This window comes from Chenopodium quinoa, unplaced genomic scaffold, assembly GCF_001683475.1.
Source record: "Chenopodium quinoa cultivar QQ74 unplaced genomic scaffold, ASM168347v1, whole genome shotgun sequence".
NCBI classification, from domain to species: Eukaryota; Viridiplantae; Streptophyta; class Magnoliopsida; order Caryophyllales; family Amaranthaceae; genus Chenopodium; species Chenopodium quinoa.
This window is the reverse complement of record NW_018745533.1, coordinates 2,431,820-2,450,517: the sequence shown is the minus strand read 5'-3', so window position 1 is coordinate 2,450,517 and position 18,698 is coordinate 2,431,820. Positions and strand designations below refer to the sequence as shown.

Sequence of the window (18,698 nt, the reverse complement as noted above, 5' to 3'; positions counted from 1 at the left end):
CTAAATTCAATCCAACAAGCTAATTATATAATCTATTAGAGTATGGATTAAGGATTGTATAAATTCTTTATATCATTGCATTGAGAATTCAAATGTTTGCAAACTACTTTTGCATATACTCCCTCTTTATTCAAGAACCATTCAACTTTGATGTATAATATATGCTTTATTTCTATCTCAAAAATTCACCCTTTTCATGATAGTTGCTCATGGTGAACATGAAATTGGTTGGTTTTTGGTGAATGTTGTAATGGGACCCAAATAAGGAGGTGAAATATTATTGGTTATGGTATCAAATCAGACCAAATCAAATAGCTTTCTTGAGGAAAATCAAATCAAATAGTAGTATAATAGCTAAGAAGCACAATCCTAATTTTCTTGAATTGTAAGTGTCTTAACAACCTGTCTAATTATTTTCAACCTCTAAAAATGGATTAAGGGGGACCTCTAAATATAAATATGATTCAATTTCACTGCTAGCCTATCATTTCATTTGGAAGACTTTTTTCCCAATTTAATCGATCCCTTTATTCTTATTCTATCAACTTTGTGTTGATATTTTCTTCCTCTTCCGATTCTTGGCATGATATTTTTGCGTTATTTGTACTCTATTAAAAACAAACTATTTCCTTAGAATTTAGAATATAACATTATGTTTGTTTAATTAAGTATATATGGTGTAGTGTATAGCTAGATATAATACTAGTGAGTCGATGTTTGTATGGTTTGACATTTTTCCCCCGAAGCTTCTTAACTTTGGCAAAACTCGATTTGTTTAAAAATATTGATATGGAGTGGATAATATCACTATATATTGTTCGTATTATTTTAATTATATAAGTACGATTTATATACAGTGAAAATTTATTAATTCGTATACATGCAATGTACTAAGATTTAAGAAATGAATATAATGATGGAGTATAATTTCTTTTCTTTTCTATTCAATAATATAAAAAGGTTGAAGGTACCTTTATTTTATAAGTAAGAATACAGTTTTTGAGTAGTTTAATTTCAACCTAAGTAGCTATAATATCCTCACTTCTAATCTAAATATAGTGTAATTTTATTTTGACACAATATATAGTATTTTCAATGATATGTAATGTTAAACGTGTTGCATATACATTTTAAACGACAAATACAAGTTTATCTATTAGATAAATGGATTTTTGTTAATCTAGTGGCAATTTTGTTAATCTGGTGTCATTTATTAAGTACTTTTTGTGAAATGTTCAATTACTGTTTGCAATTTGTATTTAGAAAATTACACATGTACCCCTCAACTAGTAAATGAAAAAACGCATATACCACTCAATTAGTACAGACTTTGCGTCCACAATTAAATAATGTGAATTAGTTCGTTTTTTATTACAACATCATCAACATACATGGTAAATAGGAACAAACGAAAGTTTACTAGTGAGACGATCAAAAGGAGTACATAAAATATAAGTAAAAAGATGTACGTACACGGTGTGTTAAGTCCTTGTGTAGGGAAAACGGGGGACTGCATGTGCATGCCATTTTTTGATGAAAGATAGTTAAAAGTTTAAAGCCATAAAAGCTGCCGTTGAAATGACAAAATCCAAATGCGTCACATGGAAAATGATTTTCCAAACTAGTGACCCAGAATTTCAAGGCCATTAATAAGTAATCAAAGTCCTATCAGAGTTTGCCCTCGTCAATTACTTCTAGAATTTTACAACTCGGAGTAGAATTTTATTTTGAAGATAAACTCGAATCTAGAAAATTATATTATATGATCATAACGGTAAATTTTTACATACCCTTCAATATTCAAGAGAATGACAATTAGAAAAATCCATAATTTATATAAAGTATATTATTTGTCAATCAACAATTTTGTACCATCTAGAAAATAATAAAGGGGGGTCAATACTTTGTATGAAATATGAGTACTATTAAGAAACATGGCAGCAGATTTTTGGACAATTTTTTGTATGATAAATTACAGCAAGGCTTGGTTTAATGTATGTACTAGTGAGTAGTCCAGGCGTTGCCCCGAGATATTATTTATGTAGTTGTGTAAGTGTTAATTTTTTTTTGAAACCAGTGCAAGTGCTAATTTTTACATCATTTAATAATATGTATATATCATGTATATTCAATACTTTTATAGTATAATATTATTTAGTGTGCAACATTAAAATACAATCGATTATTTGCCTAGATGGTTAAACCAACATTTCATCAAAGAGGTCAAGGGTTCGAACCTTCTCATCCATATATTTTTTTTCAATATAATTGAGGTAATATTAAGTATTGTTGGTAGTGCGGATGCGAGGCCTTCCAAAGGGAGGTTTGATAGGTACTTGTATATACATATTAAGGGGCATTTGAGACATTTCGCATGAAATTTACCCATCTCTCTCCTCCTTTTCTCTCACCCCCACGTGCTGGTTTTAAGTGTACCACTGGGTGATTAATAATATCACTAGATGATCAAATAGTATCATTGAACATTCAGTGGTACTATATATTCATTCAATGGTACTGTATATTCACTTAGTGGTACCAACTACGTATAGAAATAATATCACTACATATTCAATGATATTATATAAGCTTTTAGCGGTACATTTAAAAATTGTTCCCACTTGCCAATCTCTCTCCTTTTTCTCACCCCCATGTGCTTACAATACTTTTTAATATTTTAAGGTTTGATATGTATTTGCAAATACATATCAAACCTTCATTAGTACTTCCTCGTGCGGATGATGTGACATATCGAGGAATTGAGTGGATGACGTGGCATAATAAGGAGTTGAGTGAGTGACGTGGCGTAGTGAGAGGGTCTACGTGGCGTAGAGACGTTTTTAGGAACGTCTTTCAATATATTAGTATAGATTTTACAACTTTGAAATTGTGGTCGGGATTAAACATCATGAGAGGCACTTTATAGTGCTTTTTTCTCTTCACTCACTCAGCTTTCAAACGACCTACCCAGCTAACTAAAAGTGAGTTAACCTGTAACACATTGTGACTTGAGAAGTCTAAATAATATATATATATATATATATAATATATATATATATATATATATATATATATAGTTTGAAAATTTTTTGGATAAAAATATTAAAATATTAAATGTATCTCATTTTGGATCAAAGATAAAAACATAAAATTAAAGGGTCAAATATTAAAAGAGTTTCAAAATACATCATCTTCTGGATACAGGAATATTAGTAATGACATAATCAAATCAATGACTTAAATTGTACATATTGGTCCAACTTTCATATTTCCAAAGTGCTACAAAATACGCAAATTTATACTAACAAAATGAATGAAGTAATTTGTACAATACCATGTAGGTATAAATGGTTTCTGTTGGAATTAGTTTAGTCATATTTCGACAACACAATTGGTCTTTCTCCTAATTTCCTCTTTGACAAGCCAAAGACTTTCCAAGTGTATGGTTTATATTTGTATGTTTGAGATTATGGCGGTTTTGTACAACTAACGCTTTTTAGTGGTTTTGACTTGAGTCTTTCAACCTTTGATGGGCTGCCTTATCCATTTTTTAGGTGACATTTTATTACTTTACCTAACTATTTTGTGACTTGGTGTTTTTTTTGTTAAAAAAAAAATATATATATATTATTGGAGCTTTTTCCTCACCTAATAAGCTAATTAGAAAGATTAGTTTCAAATTTAGTTGGAATTTCAACCTTGTACAAGGAAGTTACTCCTTGTGTTGAAATATGAATTCCACCAATTACAATAGATTGTGATGTTTGTTTTATTACGTAAAAAAACAAGGAAGTTACTCCTTGTGTTGAAATATGAATTCCACCAATTACAATAGATTGTGATGTTTGTTTTATTACGTAAAAAAACGATTACTTTTTATAGAAAGTAAACAAAGATTATTGGACATGAAATTAAAAATCAAGTATTTTTAAAAAGGATTTGGAGATTGGATTGGCACACCGCGCACCCCATAAATATATTTGACTTGTGAGTCATGAGTCTAGTTATGATCTAATTTAATAGGAAAATTTGTCTGGAAGAGACTTATATGTTTACTATTTTGTCTGGAAGCACCTTATATGTTCAAAGTGGTCTAAAAGGATTTTATAAGTTTGTTTTGTTGTCTAGAGGGACCTTGACACCGGATTCCGACGTTTGACTTTTTTACTCCGGCGTTGACTATTCACGTGACTCTCACGTGACTTAAAATAAACTACCCTCCCTCCTATTTTTTCCCCCTATTTGCCCAGATTTTTTCCCCAAATTGCTTCTCTCTCCTCACGAACTGGGGTTCATCAATTTAATGAGTTGTGTTCCTTAAGTTTTTGAAGAAATTCAAGCAAGAATCTTTCGATTAATTCCTTTTCGCATCAAGTAAGAATATTGCTTACTGTTTTTTTTTCCAAATCCCAATCTTTTAAGGTTAAGTTGTTTGCAAAATTCAATTCATAAATCCAATTAAACAAATAATTTCCCAAAATTCAACATTAAACAAATATTCAATTCATGAATCCAATTACCAACAAGTAATTCAACATACACGCATGCAACCAAACTATTTTCGTTCACAAAAAACAACATCGCAAAATACTCCAAAAACCCTAATTTTCGTTTGTCATTTACAAAATTAAGTTCAATTTAGTTGATTTACCTAGTTTTATAGATTTTTTTAGACAGAGAACATAAATTCCTTGCCACGTTTTGCCCCTTTTTCCCTTTCGCCATTGGAGACCCAAAAAAAGAAAAAAAATTGAAGTACAAATGCGCAACTGAAAATGAATGAGAGAGATCGAAGAAGATGAGAACAATGAATTCTGGACTTAATCTTCACTCCTTCATTGATTATTCCTCAGAGAATACCAGAGGAGAGAGAAATTAAGGGGATAAGAAGAGAGAGAAAGAAGAATGGTGGGGAAAAGGGAAAAAAAAAAGAGGGATGGTAATTTTTTAAGTCGTGTGAGAGTCACGTGACTAGTCAACGCTGGAGTTAAAAAGTCAATCACCGGAATGTGACGTCAAGGTCCCTCTAAACAACAAAACAAACTTATAAGGTCTTTTTAGACCACTTTGAACATATAAGGTCCTTCCAGACAAAATAGTGAACATATAAGTCCCTTCTAGACAAATTTTCCAATTTAATATGATAGATTATGTAAGTTTGAAAGAAAGAAAGCGGAACATTTAACCAAACTAACCATCTTAGCACGAGCCATGCCTGCTTAGCTTAGCGTCGCAGGACTTGGTCTACTAGTCTAACCCATTGGCCTGCTAGTCTGATCCATTGCCATTCTTGATTTTTGGTTTTTATATACTAGTACTTGTTTAGATTTAGTTGGAGTTTTGTTTGAGCTGATAGGAGAGATTAGTTAACCCTAAGTCACCAAACTTGGAGATTAGTTCAAATTAATAAAGGCCACATATTTCTTAACTTCTCCCATTTCTTACAATGATATTAATTTCAACAAGGATAAAATTCTTTTGCAAGCTAAGGGAGATAAAGGGTATTAATTAAAGAAGGAAAATTTCTTTTGCAAGAGAGAAAGAAGAAAATGATGCATTTGATGGAGATAATGAGGTTTTTGTTTAAAAGTAAACTTTCTAATTATCACACACACTCTATATTTCTCATAATCAAAAGTACTCCGATCTGTATTTCAATAGTTAGAATCAACATCGAAAGAATTTATTTACGGAGTATTTATTATGATAACTAACCTTTAATAGCCATTACAACTGTGTTTGCCGATCATGACCTATATCCTATAAGTCACATTATAGGATAGTCATAGTAGTGTCATACTGGCCAATAATTATTTGACACACGAATTATATGTTTATATTATAATCACTTTTAAAACATACTTTAATGTAACTAATATGAAAAAAAAAAAAAAAGCAAACAAAATTTGAAACCAAAAAAAGGGTAAAAATATATAGAAAGAGTCAATTGGCCTTTCTAAATTAGCATAAATGTTTTTTACAAAGGGAATTGAAGGTGGCTCCTCTAATAGCGTAATGGACGGTGGATCAACTCAAATGCTTCTCACTTCACTTAACACTTTAAAAAAAATTCGCATACGTTCCTTTCATAACCAGTTGAAAATTGTAAAAATATGTCTCTTTTTAACATAATATCATTTCATGATTCATATTGCATGTTATGCGTTATTTATTTATTTATTTTTCATGTGAATTAGTCAAAATATTTATATTAGTGTTACAAAAAGTTACCAAGCTATATTTGCTTAAGTCACCTCACTAATATGCTTCCATTACTAATCAAATCATAAAAGATTATTAAAAGTGAGTTTTTTTTTTTTTTTTTTTTTTTTTTTTGAAAAATTGATTGAGAATATGTTACTAATTCTATATACTAAGTACTTTGTTTTTGTGAAGATATAATTTGGGTGATTTTGTAAAGCTAACCCATTTTTTGTTGGTTAAAATTTCCTCATGTTCTTCAAATAACATCCACTACTAATCTACAAAATTCTTTACATAGACTAGAGAGCATAGAGTATTTAATTTCGTTTCATGGCTTTCAACTGAGCGACAAACCCGATGTTACTAGAGTATATTTTTCACATGGTAATCCACTCTAGGATTTCTAGCATGGTGATAAAAAATATTACGCACTAACAAATCATCTATATGGATAGTTTGAATCTTACAACTCTTCTTAAAACTAATAAAAATAATTGAACCTAATGCAAAGAAAAAACGAATGTGGAATATACGAGCGTTTTGATTCATTCATAAACACCTTTCAATCTTTTACTATCTTCATCGATCTATTGCTTTAACCAATCAATTAAATTAACATATTCACTCAAACTAATGTAATAGATTACAGCTTCAATAGCACATCACAATACTACATACATAAACAATTAAGTTACACAATATCATAGGCTAGTAAAAAAAACTAAAGTAAAAAATAATAATTAAAGTTAGGTCAATAATTAGACAGCTAGTAATAATTAAGTTAATTAGAGGGTGGAAGACGGTGGGGTTACAAAATTGTGGGCAAATTAAGTAAAACCATTGGTGGTATGACTATGAAAAGTGGTTTTAAGAAAAGAACACAGGATCTTACATACTCTTAATTTGCAACTTGGATTAACTTTATTATTTGTTTAATTAATTTTGTACGAAAAAAGAAGAACCCTGTACATCAATTTGTGGGCTGCTAATGGTTAAGAATTCATTTCCTATATATAGCTCTTCATCAAATTTTAACTTCATCATCAAATCTCACTTCATTTCCTTCTATTCTCTTATTTACGTTATATAAGTATATTTTTTTTAATCGTTTTGCCAACTTTTGAGCTTTGGCATTTTCAATTTTTACACTATTCAGGTAATTTATAAACTCGCTTCTTACAATATTATTGTTATAGTTTGTACACAAATGCTACATGCATTATATCATTGTTTCTATATATTGTAGTCGATAGTTTCATCATACCATTGAGTTACAAACATTATTAACTTTTTTTTTTATTCCTAAATTAATTTTCAAATGTTTCACAATATGATAATGCAATTAGCCAAATGCTTTCGTAATTTTTGTTCTTCTTTTTGATAGATGTTGACATTTGATGATTTAATAGTCCACGATTATTAATTAATTGTTTGTAATTAGAAGAATATCTTAACTAATCTTTTCTTCCTTTATCTTACTTCTTTATCATAATCTATTTGTTGGTGTTAATCGTAGAACTTTGAGAATATACCTATTGACATTGTTCCCCACATAAAATGTAATGAAAATCATGGATGAGGTTTAACGACATTAATCTTTTTCTAAGGTATTAGGTGCACATCAATTTTTTTACCTTTTATTTGGGGTACAATAGTACCAAAATCCATTTAGATACCATATGATTGGTACATTTTCTTATCCCAATATTATTTTATTTTTAGCTACTTTTTTTTTGGTCAAAAAGAAATATTTGTCTCTTGGAACGCAATAATTAACCATGATTACTATACTAATTGTAATACTATTGTTGATTAAATTATTTTGATTTATTTAAAAAATTTATATACTTTTTAAAAAATTAATACTCTCTCCATTTCTCAAAGTTATTGTTTTTAGTTTTTACGTTAGCCAACTAGTCCGCAAATAAAGTTGAAACAAGTATACAGTAGCGTTTAAAAATAAAATAGTTTTTTATAGGATTATTTTTTGGCAAAACATAGAAAAATGAAATCAGAGCAACTTTTGATTTCTAGAAATAATAGAATAAACATATTATTAATAAGATTAGGTTTTGCTGATAGTAATCTTTGATCATATCCAAAAGAAGTTAAGGAGTATTATATTATATGTTATTTAAAACAATATAAAACTGAATTATGCAGCTTAATAATTTAAGTGACCTATAGTAGCTAGGAAGAATATTAATCTCTTGTCATTTTTGCATAATGTGGCTTCTTGATAATGAAATAATGTGAAGAAAAAGACAGAAAATGTCTGAAAACAAAGGTTTTAGTGTTAGCTTGATTACATAACCAACATCTAAATAATTTTAATAATGTACATTATCTTAGTCCAAAATAATGTGTACAAGTACTAACTAGTAACTACTAAGGGTATGTATTATCCAAAATTGGATAAATGAAACTGACCAACAAATTTGTTGGTGGGATCCACGAGCAAAGGGGGTGAGTGTATTCATGTACATTTTTAATACCATGGGTAGTTAAATTTCAAGTTTTCAACATTATTGTAATACCAATACTATTTGTAATTTTTTTTTATTTTTTTTTTTTTTGGATTTTTAATAATTTTCGTATTTTTGAGTTCAACTCGATTAGTATGATAATCTTACAAGAATTAAAAGAAAAGTCATAAATAGGCTAGATCGCTCATGTGGATCATTTTTGTGTTTTAATCTGAATAGAGGATCTTGGTCTGATCAAAATATAGAAGATATATAGAGTATATAGATAGAAATAAATTTCTTAGAGGTAAGAAGGAATTTGAATAATGAATAGATAAAAGTGAATAAAGGTGATGAAAATGGAAGGAAAACAAAGGTGGTACATGTTTAACTATGTACCATGGAAAATGGAATATATTATCTTAATATCTTATAGATTAGTTAACAATTTTGATAGTCGTAGACCAACTTTTTCTAATGTTTATCATAAGATTAAGTGTTGAAATTTTCTATATCATTTATCATTTGATTGGATGGAAAAAATCCATTTCCAATTCTCTTCTTCCTTTGCTTTCGTGAAAAGAAAAAAATTAAATAACGAATAAGAATATATTTGTGTCGCAGTACATATATTATGGAGAAATAGTCAAGATGAAAAATCTCTATCCTAGAAAGCTAGATGAAAAAGAAATGTTTTCTTAAAGCAATTTTTTTTAGAAATTTCCAATAAATTCATTACAACTCTTACTTATTATTCGTATGTACGTTGTAGTTCGTAAATAATATGGATACTCAAAATATTGTACTAGCTTAATGTTTGTCAACATTAAATTAGATTCAACTTTAAAAATACATGTTACATATCAAACTCAAAAATACAATACATATTCTTCTTATGATCATCATACTAACACATAATCACATATTTATTCTGTATTATATTTATATTATCCATTCATTTAATAATTTTTAAGAAAAATTAAATTAAATAAAATAATAAATATACTATTGAACTTTTCTGTATGTGTGTGGAACAACTAGAACCTACTCTAATTTTGACATACATGGAGAAATAATAATGATGTTTGGTGACACATAATCTTATTTGTCCTTATTTATTTTCATATTTTATTCAGTTATTTATTATTTTTAATTTATTTTATATAAAATTAATTAAAAAATTTGCTTGCATAACAAGCGACCCTTATGGGCTTATGGGGTTGATGCTCTTCTATAAATTCCCATGAACCCACTCTCTTTAAGACATTCTTTCTCTCCTTCACTCTCCCTTACATTTTTATACTTCATCCATTTTTTCATTCATCATTTTTCTGGTAAGTTTTATTTATTTATTCACTCATTTATACATTTTACTTAATTATTTTCTTCATTTTTATTTACTTAATATAAGTTTATAAATTCAAGATACTCTGTTTTTCCCCTGTTTTGGTTGGCCATTGCATGGCTTTTCCCCTGTTTTTTTACTCTGAGTCACATAATCACTTAAAAAGAAAAATTCAATTTGTGCCAAAAATTAAAAGAAATTCTGACAAAAATTTCTGAGCTTTTTAATATGACGTTAAAATATGTGATTAAATGATCAATCCCCTAATTTTTGGTTACAAAAAATCATGCAACGTTTAAAGAAATATCACTTGTTCTGGTTTTTCACCACCCTCATATTTTCTTACCCTTTTTAGTAAAGTTACAATTTTTTACCCTAGCACAAAATTTTTAACAGTTAATTTAAATTTCTCTAAAGATCTAGCCAATTTTTTTATAAGTGGTCAATCACGGTGTGAGGATGGCTAACACTTTAGTTGTAGTCGTAATAATATACGGACAATGATAAAACACAATATAGAGAGTGAGGGATAGCTCAAGTGGTTAGAGCTTTCCTCTCGATTTTAGGAGGTCCTGATCGATTCTCACCCCGCCTTTGTGGCTCTCTAAACACCAAAAAAATAATAAATCACAATATAAGGGTCGCTAACTCTGGGGTTTAATCACAGTGTGAGAGTCGTTAGCCCTTAAGTTCATTGTATCATTATGTAGACTTAGGCGCTCACTTGCCTAAGTAGATCACTAATAAGTGTTAAATTTAAAATTAGTGAGGTCGGCCATTAGTTGTTTAAGGTTGGTGGGGTTTGAAATTTGAGGATTCTAGATAAACCCAATTAGTTAATTGAATTTATTAATCTTGAACCTAATAATCAATGTACTAAATTCATTTTTGTAATACTACGTACTTTTCTTGGATGGTTTTGGTTCAGTGCTTTTCTGGTTTAGTTTTGACTAATTAAATAAATTAATAATGTATGGTGTACTAATTGTTTTTATTTTTTTTATAATTCTACTATTTTAAGATTATGTTGAACTAAACAGTTGAAAATTTGTGATTGCAGTTAAAAAAAAGTGTGATAATTACCGGAAAAACAAGAAATGGCAGGTCGTTTAACGAGGGTTCCAAGCCTAAAGGAGCGTTTGGATGAAACTCTTACTGCTCAACGCAATGAAATTCTCTCCTACTTGTCCAGGTATTTTTATTTTTTTTTTAAATTTTAATCTGATTTTTAATTACTATTTTCTCTGATTTTCTTGGGATATTTTTTTAATTTAATTTAACATGGTATTTTTAAGGATAAATTAAATAATTTTTTGATTTTTTTTTCCCCACCTTTGGATTACCTCGTACTTGATCAAGATATCATTTACTGAAATAATTGGATTTTACTGGTGTTATTTATTTTTTATTTTTTAAGAAAAAAAATGGTTATTTTTGTTAAGATTCATATGGTCCTGGTGATAATGATAACATGACATTACATAAATCTTGTGTTCTTGTCACTACTTTTAACTTTTTTTTTAGGCAAAGATTTTATTTTTATATTGTATTTTTATGGTTAGGGTTTATTGAATGTATAAATCACTAATAATACAAAAAAAAAAAAAAAAAAAATTAAAATTTTGAAGGATTGCGAGTCATGGGAAAGGGATATTGCAACCCCATGAACTGTTGTCTGAATTTGAAGCTGTTTCTGACAAAGACAAACATAAGCTTGCTGATGGCCCTTTTGGTGAAGTTTTTAGGCACACCCAGGTAACACTTCTTACTCACTTTTTGTACCCACCAAAGATTTCGGGTCGTAGTATGGCTTTGTTCTCTTCACCTGATATTATTTATCCGAACTTATTGGAATGTAGCCGAACTTATTTTATTTGTAAATTGAACTTGGATAACCCTTATTTGAATTTATTGGAAATATTTTGTTTAAGGTTACAAGAATATTGACTTTGGCTCAATTCTTTTAGTATGCTAATAGATCATAGTTTATTTAAGTTGTTTCTCATGTGATATACTTTGCAAATTTATTTTCAAAAATCTTAGGAAGCAATTGTGTTGCCTCCATGGATCACCCTTGCTGTTCGCCCGAGGCCTGGTGTGTGGGAGTACATTCGTGTCAATGTCGATGAGCTTGCTGTCGAGGAATTGACCCCCTCCCAGTTCCTCCATGTGAAGGAGGAATTAGTTGATGGAAGGTAATTTCAGGATGAATTAATTTTTTTTTTGTAAAGATGTGAAGTATTTTGTATGATGCATTCTCAGTTACATTAGCTAAGGATTTGACAAACTATTTTTTACCAATATGTGGATGGCAGTGTGAATGGAAATTTTGTGCTGGAGCTCGATTTTGAGCCATTCAATGCCTCATTCCCCCGCCCTACCCTCTCCAAATCGATTGGAAATGGTGTGGAGTTCCTTAACAGGCACCTTTCTGCTAAGATGTTCCATGACAAGGAGAGTATGCGCCCGTTGCTTGACTTCCTTAGGATGCATCACTACAAGGGCAAGGTAACTTTTCCTACTATGTGATCTTTTATATACTCTATAGATATGCTGATCATAATGCCTTGTGTTATAACTTATAATTATATAAGCTGCAAAAATTATATGAAAAGACCAGTCTTATAAAATATCAGATTCATACAATCTGCACAATTAATCTGTTTTATGACACTTGCACTTTACAATAATGTTAGCATCATCTCTAGCTGGAATATATACATGGTTGTTACTTACTACATTTGGATGTCCGAAAAATCACTTTTTCCTTATCTATAATTGGTAATGAATTATGATATATTTATTGAGTGACGGGATAAATAGAAATGAGTCAAATAAAACAATTATCTTAGTGAGGAATTTTGTGAAGGGGTTAGAACAACGTGACTACTAGACTAGTTTGAATTGAAGAAGGATTTCGTGTTTATAATTGTATTGTTGTTCCTTTGCAGACCATGATGCTCAATGACAGAATCCAGAACCTTGATTCACTCCAAAGCGTTTTAAGAAAAGCAGAGGAGTTCCTGGCTACACTTCCTGCTGACACACCCTACTCTGAGTTTGATCATAAGTTTCAGGAGATCGGCTTGGAGAGAGGTTGGGGTGACACTGCTGAGAGAGTATCAGACATGATTCAGCTACTCCTTGACCTTCTTGAGGCTCCTGATTCTTGCACTCTCGAGAAATTCCTTGGCAGGATCCCTATGGTATTCAATGTTGTGATCCTTTCACCTCATGGTTACTTCGCTCAAGCCAATGTTCTTGGCTACCCTGACACTGGTGGCCAGGTATATATCTTGCTATCCTTCGCCTTTTTATTTGACCTGAATTTATACTATTAGTATTGATCGTTACAGTTAAAGGTATTTGATGTCTAAATAGGATTAATTACTTGTGTCTACAGGTTGTGTATATCCTTGATCAAGTCCGTGCTTTGGAGAATGAAATGCTTCAACGCATTAAGCAACAAGGCCTTGATATTGTCCCTCGGATCCTTATTGTATCTCGTCTGCTCCCTGATGCAGTGGGGACAACCTGTGGTCAGCGTCTTGAGAAGGTGTTCGGAACTGAACACTCACACATTCTTCGTGTACCCTTCAGAACCGAGAAGGGAATTGTCAGAAGATGGATTTCCCGATTTGAAGTCTGGCCATACCTAGAGACTTACACTGAGGTAAATCACCCACATTCTGATAACATCCAACTTTTAATCTCCAAGTCATAAATTTATATATATGACAGGCTAATGAGTACATAATTCTCTTCCTTTAGGATGTTGCAAATGAAATTGCTGGAGAACTACAGGCCAAGCCTGATCTGATTGTCGGAAACTACAGTGATGGAAATATTGTTGCTTCATTGTTAGCCCACAAACTCGGAGTTACACAATGTACGATTGCTCATGCTCTTGAGAAGACCAAGTACCCGAACTCTGACATCTATTGGAAGTCATTTGAGGAGAAGTACCACTTCTCTTGCCAATTCACTGCTGATCTAATTGCCATGAACCACACTGACTTTATCATTACCAGTACATTCCAAGAGATTGCTGGAAAGTAAGGCCTCTTTCAGTCTTCAGAGTTACCATTTAGATTTTCCCTTAAAATTTATCAGTTTACTGATATCTGTGATTCTTTAATCTTTCAGCAAGGATACTGTTGGACAATATGAGTCTCACATGGCCTTCACTCTCCCTGGACTTTACCGAGTTGTTCATGGAATTGACGTCTTTGACCCCAAATTCAACATTGTCTCCCCTGGAGCTGATCTGTCTATTTACTTCCCTTACACCGAAGAGAAGAAAAGACTCACAGCCCTCCATTCAGAAATCGAAGAGCTTCTCTACAGTGAAGTTCAGAACGAAGAACACATGTAAACCTGCTTTCCCTTATCCTTGATCCTAATTTCTCATTGTTATAATATATTTTATGCACTTCATCCTAATCATCATTCTTATTGTGTCATACCAGATGTGTTCTTAAGGACCGGAGCAAGCCAATCATATTCTCGATGGCTAGGCTAGACCGAGTAAAGAACATGACTGGCCTTGTCGAGTGGTATGGTAAGAACCAGAAGCTCAGAGAGCTTGTGAACCTTGTGGTGGTTGCTGGTGACAGGAGGAAGGAATCCAAGGACATAGAAGAGAAGGAAGAAATGAAGAAAATGTACGGTCTTATCGAGCAGTACAAGTTGGACGGCCAATTCAGGTGGATCTCTGCCCAAATGAACAGGGTGAGAAATGGTGAGCTCTACAGGTACATTGCTGACACCAAGGGAGCATTTGTTCAGCCTGCATACTACGAGGCTTTCGGTCTCACAGTCGTTGAAGCCATGACCTGTGGGCTACCTACATTCGCTACTTGCCATGGTGGACCTGCTGAGATCATTGTCAATGGAAAATCTGGCTACCACATTGATCCATACCACGGGGACAAAGCTGCTGAGCTCCTTGTCGAATTCTTCGAGAAGTCTGCAGCTGATCCTTCTCACTGGGAGAAGATTTCTAAGGGTGGACTGAAACGAATTGAAGAGAAGTAAGCAACATGCTGAACATCATGTCCTGCATATATTCAATAGGGTAAATTTCTTAAGGGAAAGAATATATATACTAACGCGTTTGTCTTGTGACATTATTGCAGATACACATGGAAGATCTATTCAGACAGGCTGCTAACTCTTGCAGGTGTGTACGGTTTCTGGAAGTATGTCTCAAACCTTGACCGTCGTGAGGCTCGTCGTTACCTTGAAATGTTCTACGCCCTCAAGTACAAAAAGCTCGTACGTGATCTTTACACTACCACATCCTATAAGTTACAATCCTTTAAACTTGTACCATGTACAATAACACTAATATTTGTGTATACTTTTGTTTTCGTTTCAGGCCGAGTCAGTACCTTTGTTGGTAGAGGATTCGAATTCCAACTCAAACTGAAGATGAATATGCAATTATGCATGGAAGAGTGATTGAGTTTCTCTGCGTGCTTGTCAAAAATAACTCAAATTCTTTTGAGATTGTAATCAAAATGAAGTCAAAGTCCTTATGACTTTGTTTCTCTAGTTTTTTATTACTTTTTTTTTATTATTATTTTTACTATGCAATTAAAATTGCTGTTTGCGGCATTATTGTCTTTTATTGTGGAGGGAACCTTTGTGTTCCAATTTAATGAAAAATTGTTCTATTTCATCTACGTATCTCACCGATTTATTTTTTATGACTCGCAAATGCTAAATCCTATTACCCTATTTTCTCCTTTGTTCGGAATCAATTATCATGTACTCGAGTCATCCACCAAGGATTGGATGAGCAAAAACTTCCTCTAAAAAAATAAAAATAAAAAATAAACACTTTTCAATTAACTAACAATAAGTTAACTTATTTCACAAAAAAAAAAACAATGAGTTAACTAACTTTTGATTCCCGCAACAATAATTGGAAGGGGAGAGAAACCTAACCATTTTAATCCAGATTAACAAATGGGTGAACTGAGTAGAACACCCTGAAAAAAAACTTAAACAAACAATAAGTTAAAACGTACAAATTTCACATTATCTCCAAACTCTAGTTTTCCACCCGACTAATTAACTTTCATTTTTATGTTTTTTGAAATAACACTCAGCTAATTAAATTAATGATTAAATTGATTACAATGGGTGGAATACAATTTATTTTGTTTTAAACTGTACAATGTACTCGTGCTAATGCACAACATATATTATTTCCGAAAAAAAAAAACCATAACATAGAATTTAAGCCCTTTCACAAGACAACTTAATTCTTATTACCAACAATTTTATTTATTTTCCTTTGTCAAAAAAAAATAAAAATAAAATAAAAAATATATATTTTTAAAAATAAATAAATAAAAGTAATAAGGCCTAATTTCTGCCGCCAAAATAAGTGCTCTTCTATTTTCTCCATATATAAAACTCTTATCATTCTTATTCGTTTACTTTACAATCTAAATCAAAAACCATCAAATCAACCAAGTTCTCTTCATAACAAACATTCTTCAACACAATCAAAATTTCATCTTTCTCATTTTCTCTCTCCTAAAAATGGCAGAAACAACATCAACAACGACCAAGAACTCACCATCAAAAACCCAAAACAGAGTAATCTTCTGCTTACTCTACTTCATGCTCTGCATCATCACTCTTTCCGCCATTTTCTTGCTTTCGAAACCCGATTCGACAATCCAAGAAACATCGCAAACACCCACAAATCAGCTCAATTCACTAAACCCCATCATCAAATCAGCTTGTTCTTCAACTTTCTACCCTTCACTCTGTCTTTCTACTGTCTCTTTTTCCCACTTTACTACCCTCGATCGCTTCCTCGAGGCCTCGATTAATCACACTATCGGCCTCGTATCGAGTTCTCAGCCCGAGATTGTCGATTTCTTTATTCGGGAAATGCTTAACTCTCAAGAAAAGACTGCTTTTAATGACTGTCTTGATATGCTTGATCAGACATTGTATGAATTAGGCCAAGCAATGGATAATCTTCGTAGCTCTTTCGGGGTTTTTCGGCCGTATTATGGAGATTTGAAGACTCTTTTGAGTGCTGCTATGCCTAATGAGAATACTTGCATTGATGGGTTCTCTGATTTGGAGGGAATTGAATCAAAATTTCATCAGAAAAAGGGTCTCAGAATTTATCTTGAGATGAAATTGAAACCCATTGTTCAAATGATTAGCAATATCCTGGCAATCGTAAAACATATGGAAGAAAGCATTAAACAAGAAAAAGATGATCAGTTGTTATTGGATAATTATAAGCAGTATTATTCTTCTTCGGTTCAAAGATCGAAAACCGGGTTTCTGCCATGGATGAGTAAGAGGGAGAGGAGGATGATGGGAAGAAGGAATTACAGAATTAAGCCGAATGTCGTGGTTGCGAATGATGGGAGTGGGAATTACACAACAATTGGGGAAGCAGTAAAAATGGCGCCAAATATGAGTATGAGTAGGTATGTGATCAAAATTAAGGCGGGAATTTATAAGGAAAATTTGGAGGTTCCAAGAAATAAGATGAATGTTATGTTCTTTGGAAGTGGGCTTAATTCTACTGTAATTAGTGGAAACAGGAGTATTGTTGATGGGTATTCAACCTTTACTTCAGCTACTTTGAGTACGTCTCTCTCTCTCTCTCTCTCTCTCTCTCTCTTTTCTTCGTGTTGTTGATTTCGCCTTTGATCTTCAGACTATGTTGGAATTGTAATTAACCATGAATTTAGTTGATTTAGTTTGTGATTTGGTTATGAACTTGGTGTTTGATTCATTTCAACTGTGTAAAATAACAGAAATGATTATGTTTTTATTACCTGAAAAATGTATGATACAGTAGGAAGTATATAGTTTTACAGCAAATTGTTTCTTTTATCCTGATTCCTGATTATACTGCTACAATTTTACATAAAAAGGGGATAGCTAAAGAAGGGAAGAACTAATTGTCATTTGTGTTGGTTTCTGTTCTGCAGCTGTAATTGGAGACAGGTTCTTGGCCAGAGACCTGACAGTAGAGAACACAGCAAGTCCGGAGATGTACCAGGCAGTAGCAATCAGAGTGACGTCTAACTCTGCTTTCTTCCGATGCAATTTCACATCCAACCAGGACACTCTCTACGCTCATTCCCTCCGTCAGTTTTACCGAGAATGCATCATCCAAGGTACCATTGATTTCATCTTTGGGAATGCAGCAGCCATCTTTCACAACTGCCAAATTCTAGCCCGGAAACCTATATATGGGCAGAGCAACATGATCACTGCTCAGAGCAGAGAAGACCCTAATCAGAATACTGGGTTCTCTCTTTCCAACTGCACAATCAGCGCAGCACCGGATTTTCCTCTTCCTGATCGCAGAAGATCATATACCTTTCTCGGTCGACCATGGAGGAACTACTCAAGGACAGTTATAATGAGGAGTTATCTCGGAGACCTGATACATCCACAGGGTTGGTCTCAATGGGATCAATACAGCAATTTGGATACAGTAGAATACATCGAGTACATTAATACTGGACCAGGGGCAGACACTAGATATAGAGTTAAATGGAGAGGATACAAGAAGAATTGTACAGAAGATCTAGCAAAGAGATTTACTATTGGAGCTTTCCTGCATGGTCCTGATGACTGGCTACATACAACTGGGTTTCCTTTGTTCCATGATCCATGAAGTATACCTG

General features: G+C 32.2%; 2 protein-coding genes across 3 annotated transcripts; both read left to right on the top strand.

The window, feature by feature from the left end:
* Positions 1 to 7,213: 7,213 nt before the first annotated feature.
* LOC110715868 (sucrose synthase-like) lies at positions 7,214 to 15,705 on the top strand. 2 transcript variants are annotated; one of them, XM_021894489.1, is made up of 12 exons: positions 7,214 to 7,360; positions 11,075 to 11,206; positions 11,643 to 11,769; positions 12,058 to 12,209; positions 12,330 to 12,522; positions 12,966 to 13,301; positions 13,418 to 13,687; positions 13,786 to 14,069; positions 14,161 to 14,385; positions 14,484 to 15,047; positions 15,153 to 15,291; positions 15,395 to 15,705. In XM_021894489.1, exons 2-12 carry the CDS (start codon positions 11,112 to 11,114, stop codon positions 15,443 to 15,445), a joined length of 2,436 nt encoding a protein of 811 aa, XP_021750181.1. In that variant the 5' UTR covers positions 7,214 to 7,360; positions 11,075 to 11,111; the 3' UTR covers positions 15,446 to 15,705. The 2 variants fall into 2 exon arrangements, with proteins under 2 accessions (XP_021750181.1, XP_021750182.1); XM_021894490.1 differs by lacking the exon at positions 7,214 to 7,360 and adding an exon at positions 9,855 to 10,003.
* An 864-nt stretch (positions 15,706 to 16,569) lies between these two features.
* On the top strand, positions 16,570 to 18,688 carry LOC110715904 (pectinesterase-like). The gene is made up of 2 exons (XM_021894524.1): positions 16,570 to 17,644; positions 17,994 to 18,688. Exons 1-2 carry the CDS (start codon positions 16,570 to 16,572, stop codon positions 18,686 to 18,688), a joined length of 1,770 nt encoding a protein of 589 aa, XP_021750216.1.
* The last annotated feature ends 10 nt before the right edge of the window (positions 18,689 to 18,698 follow it).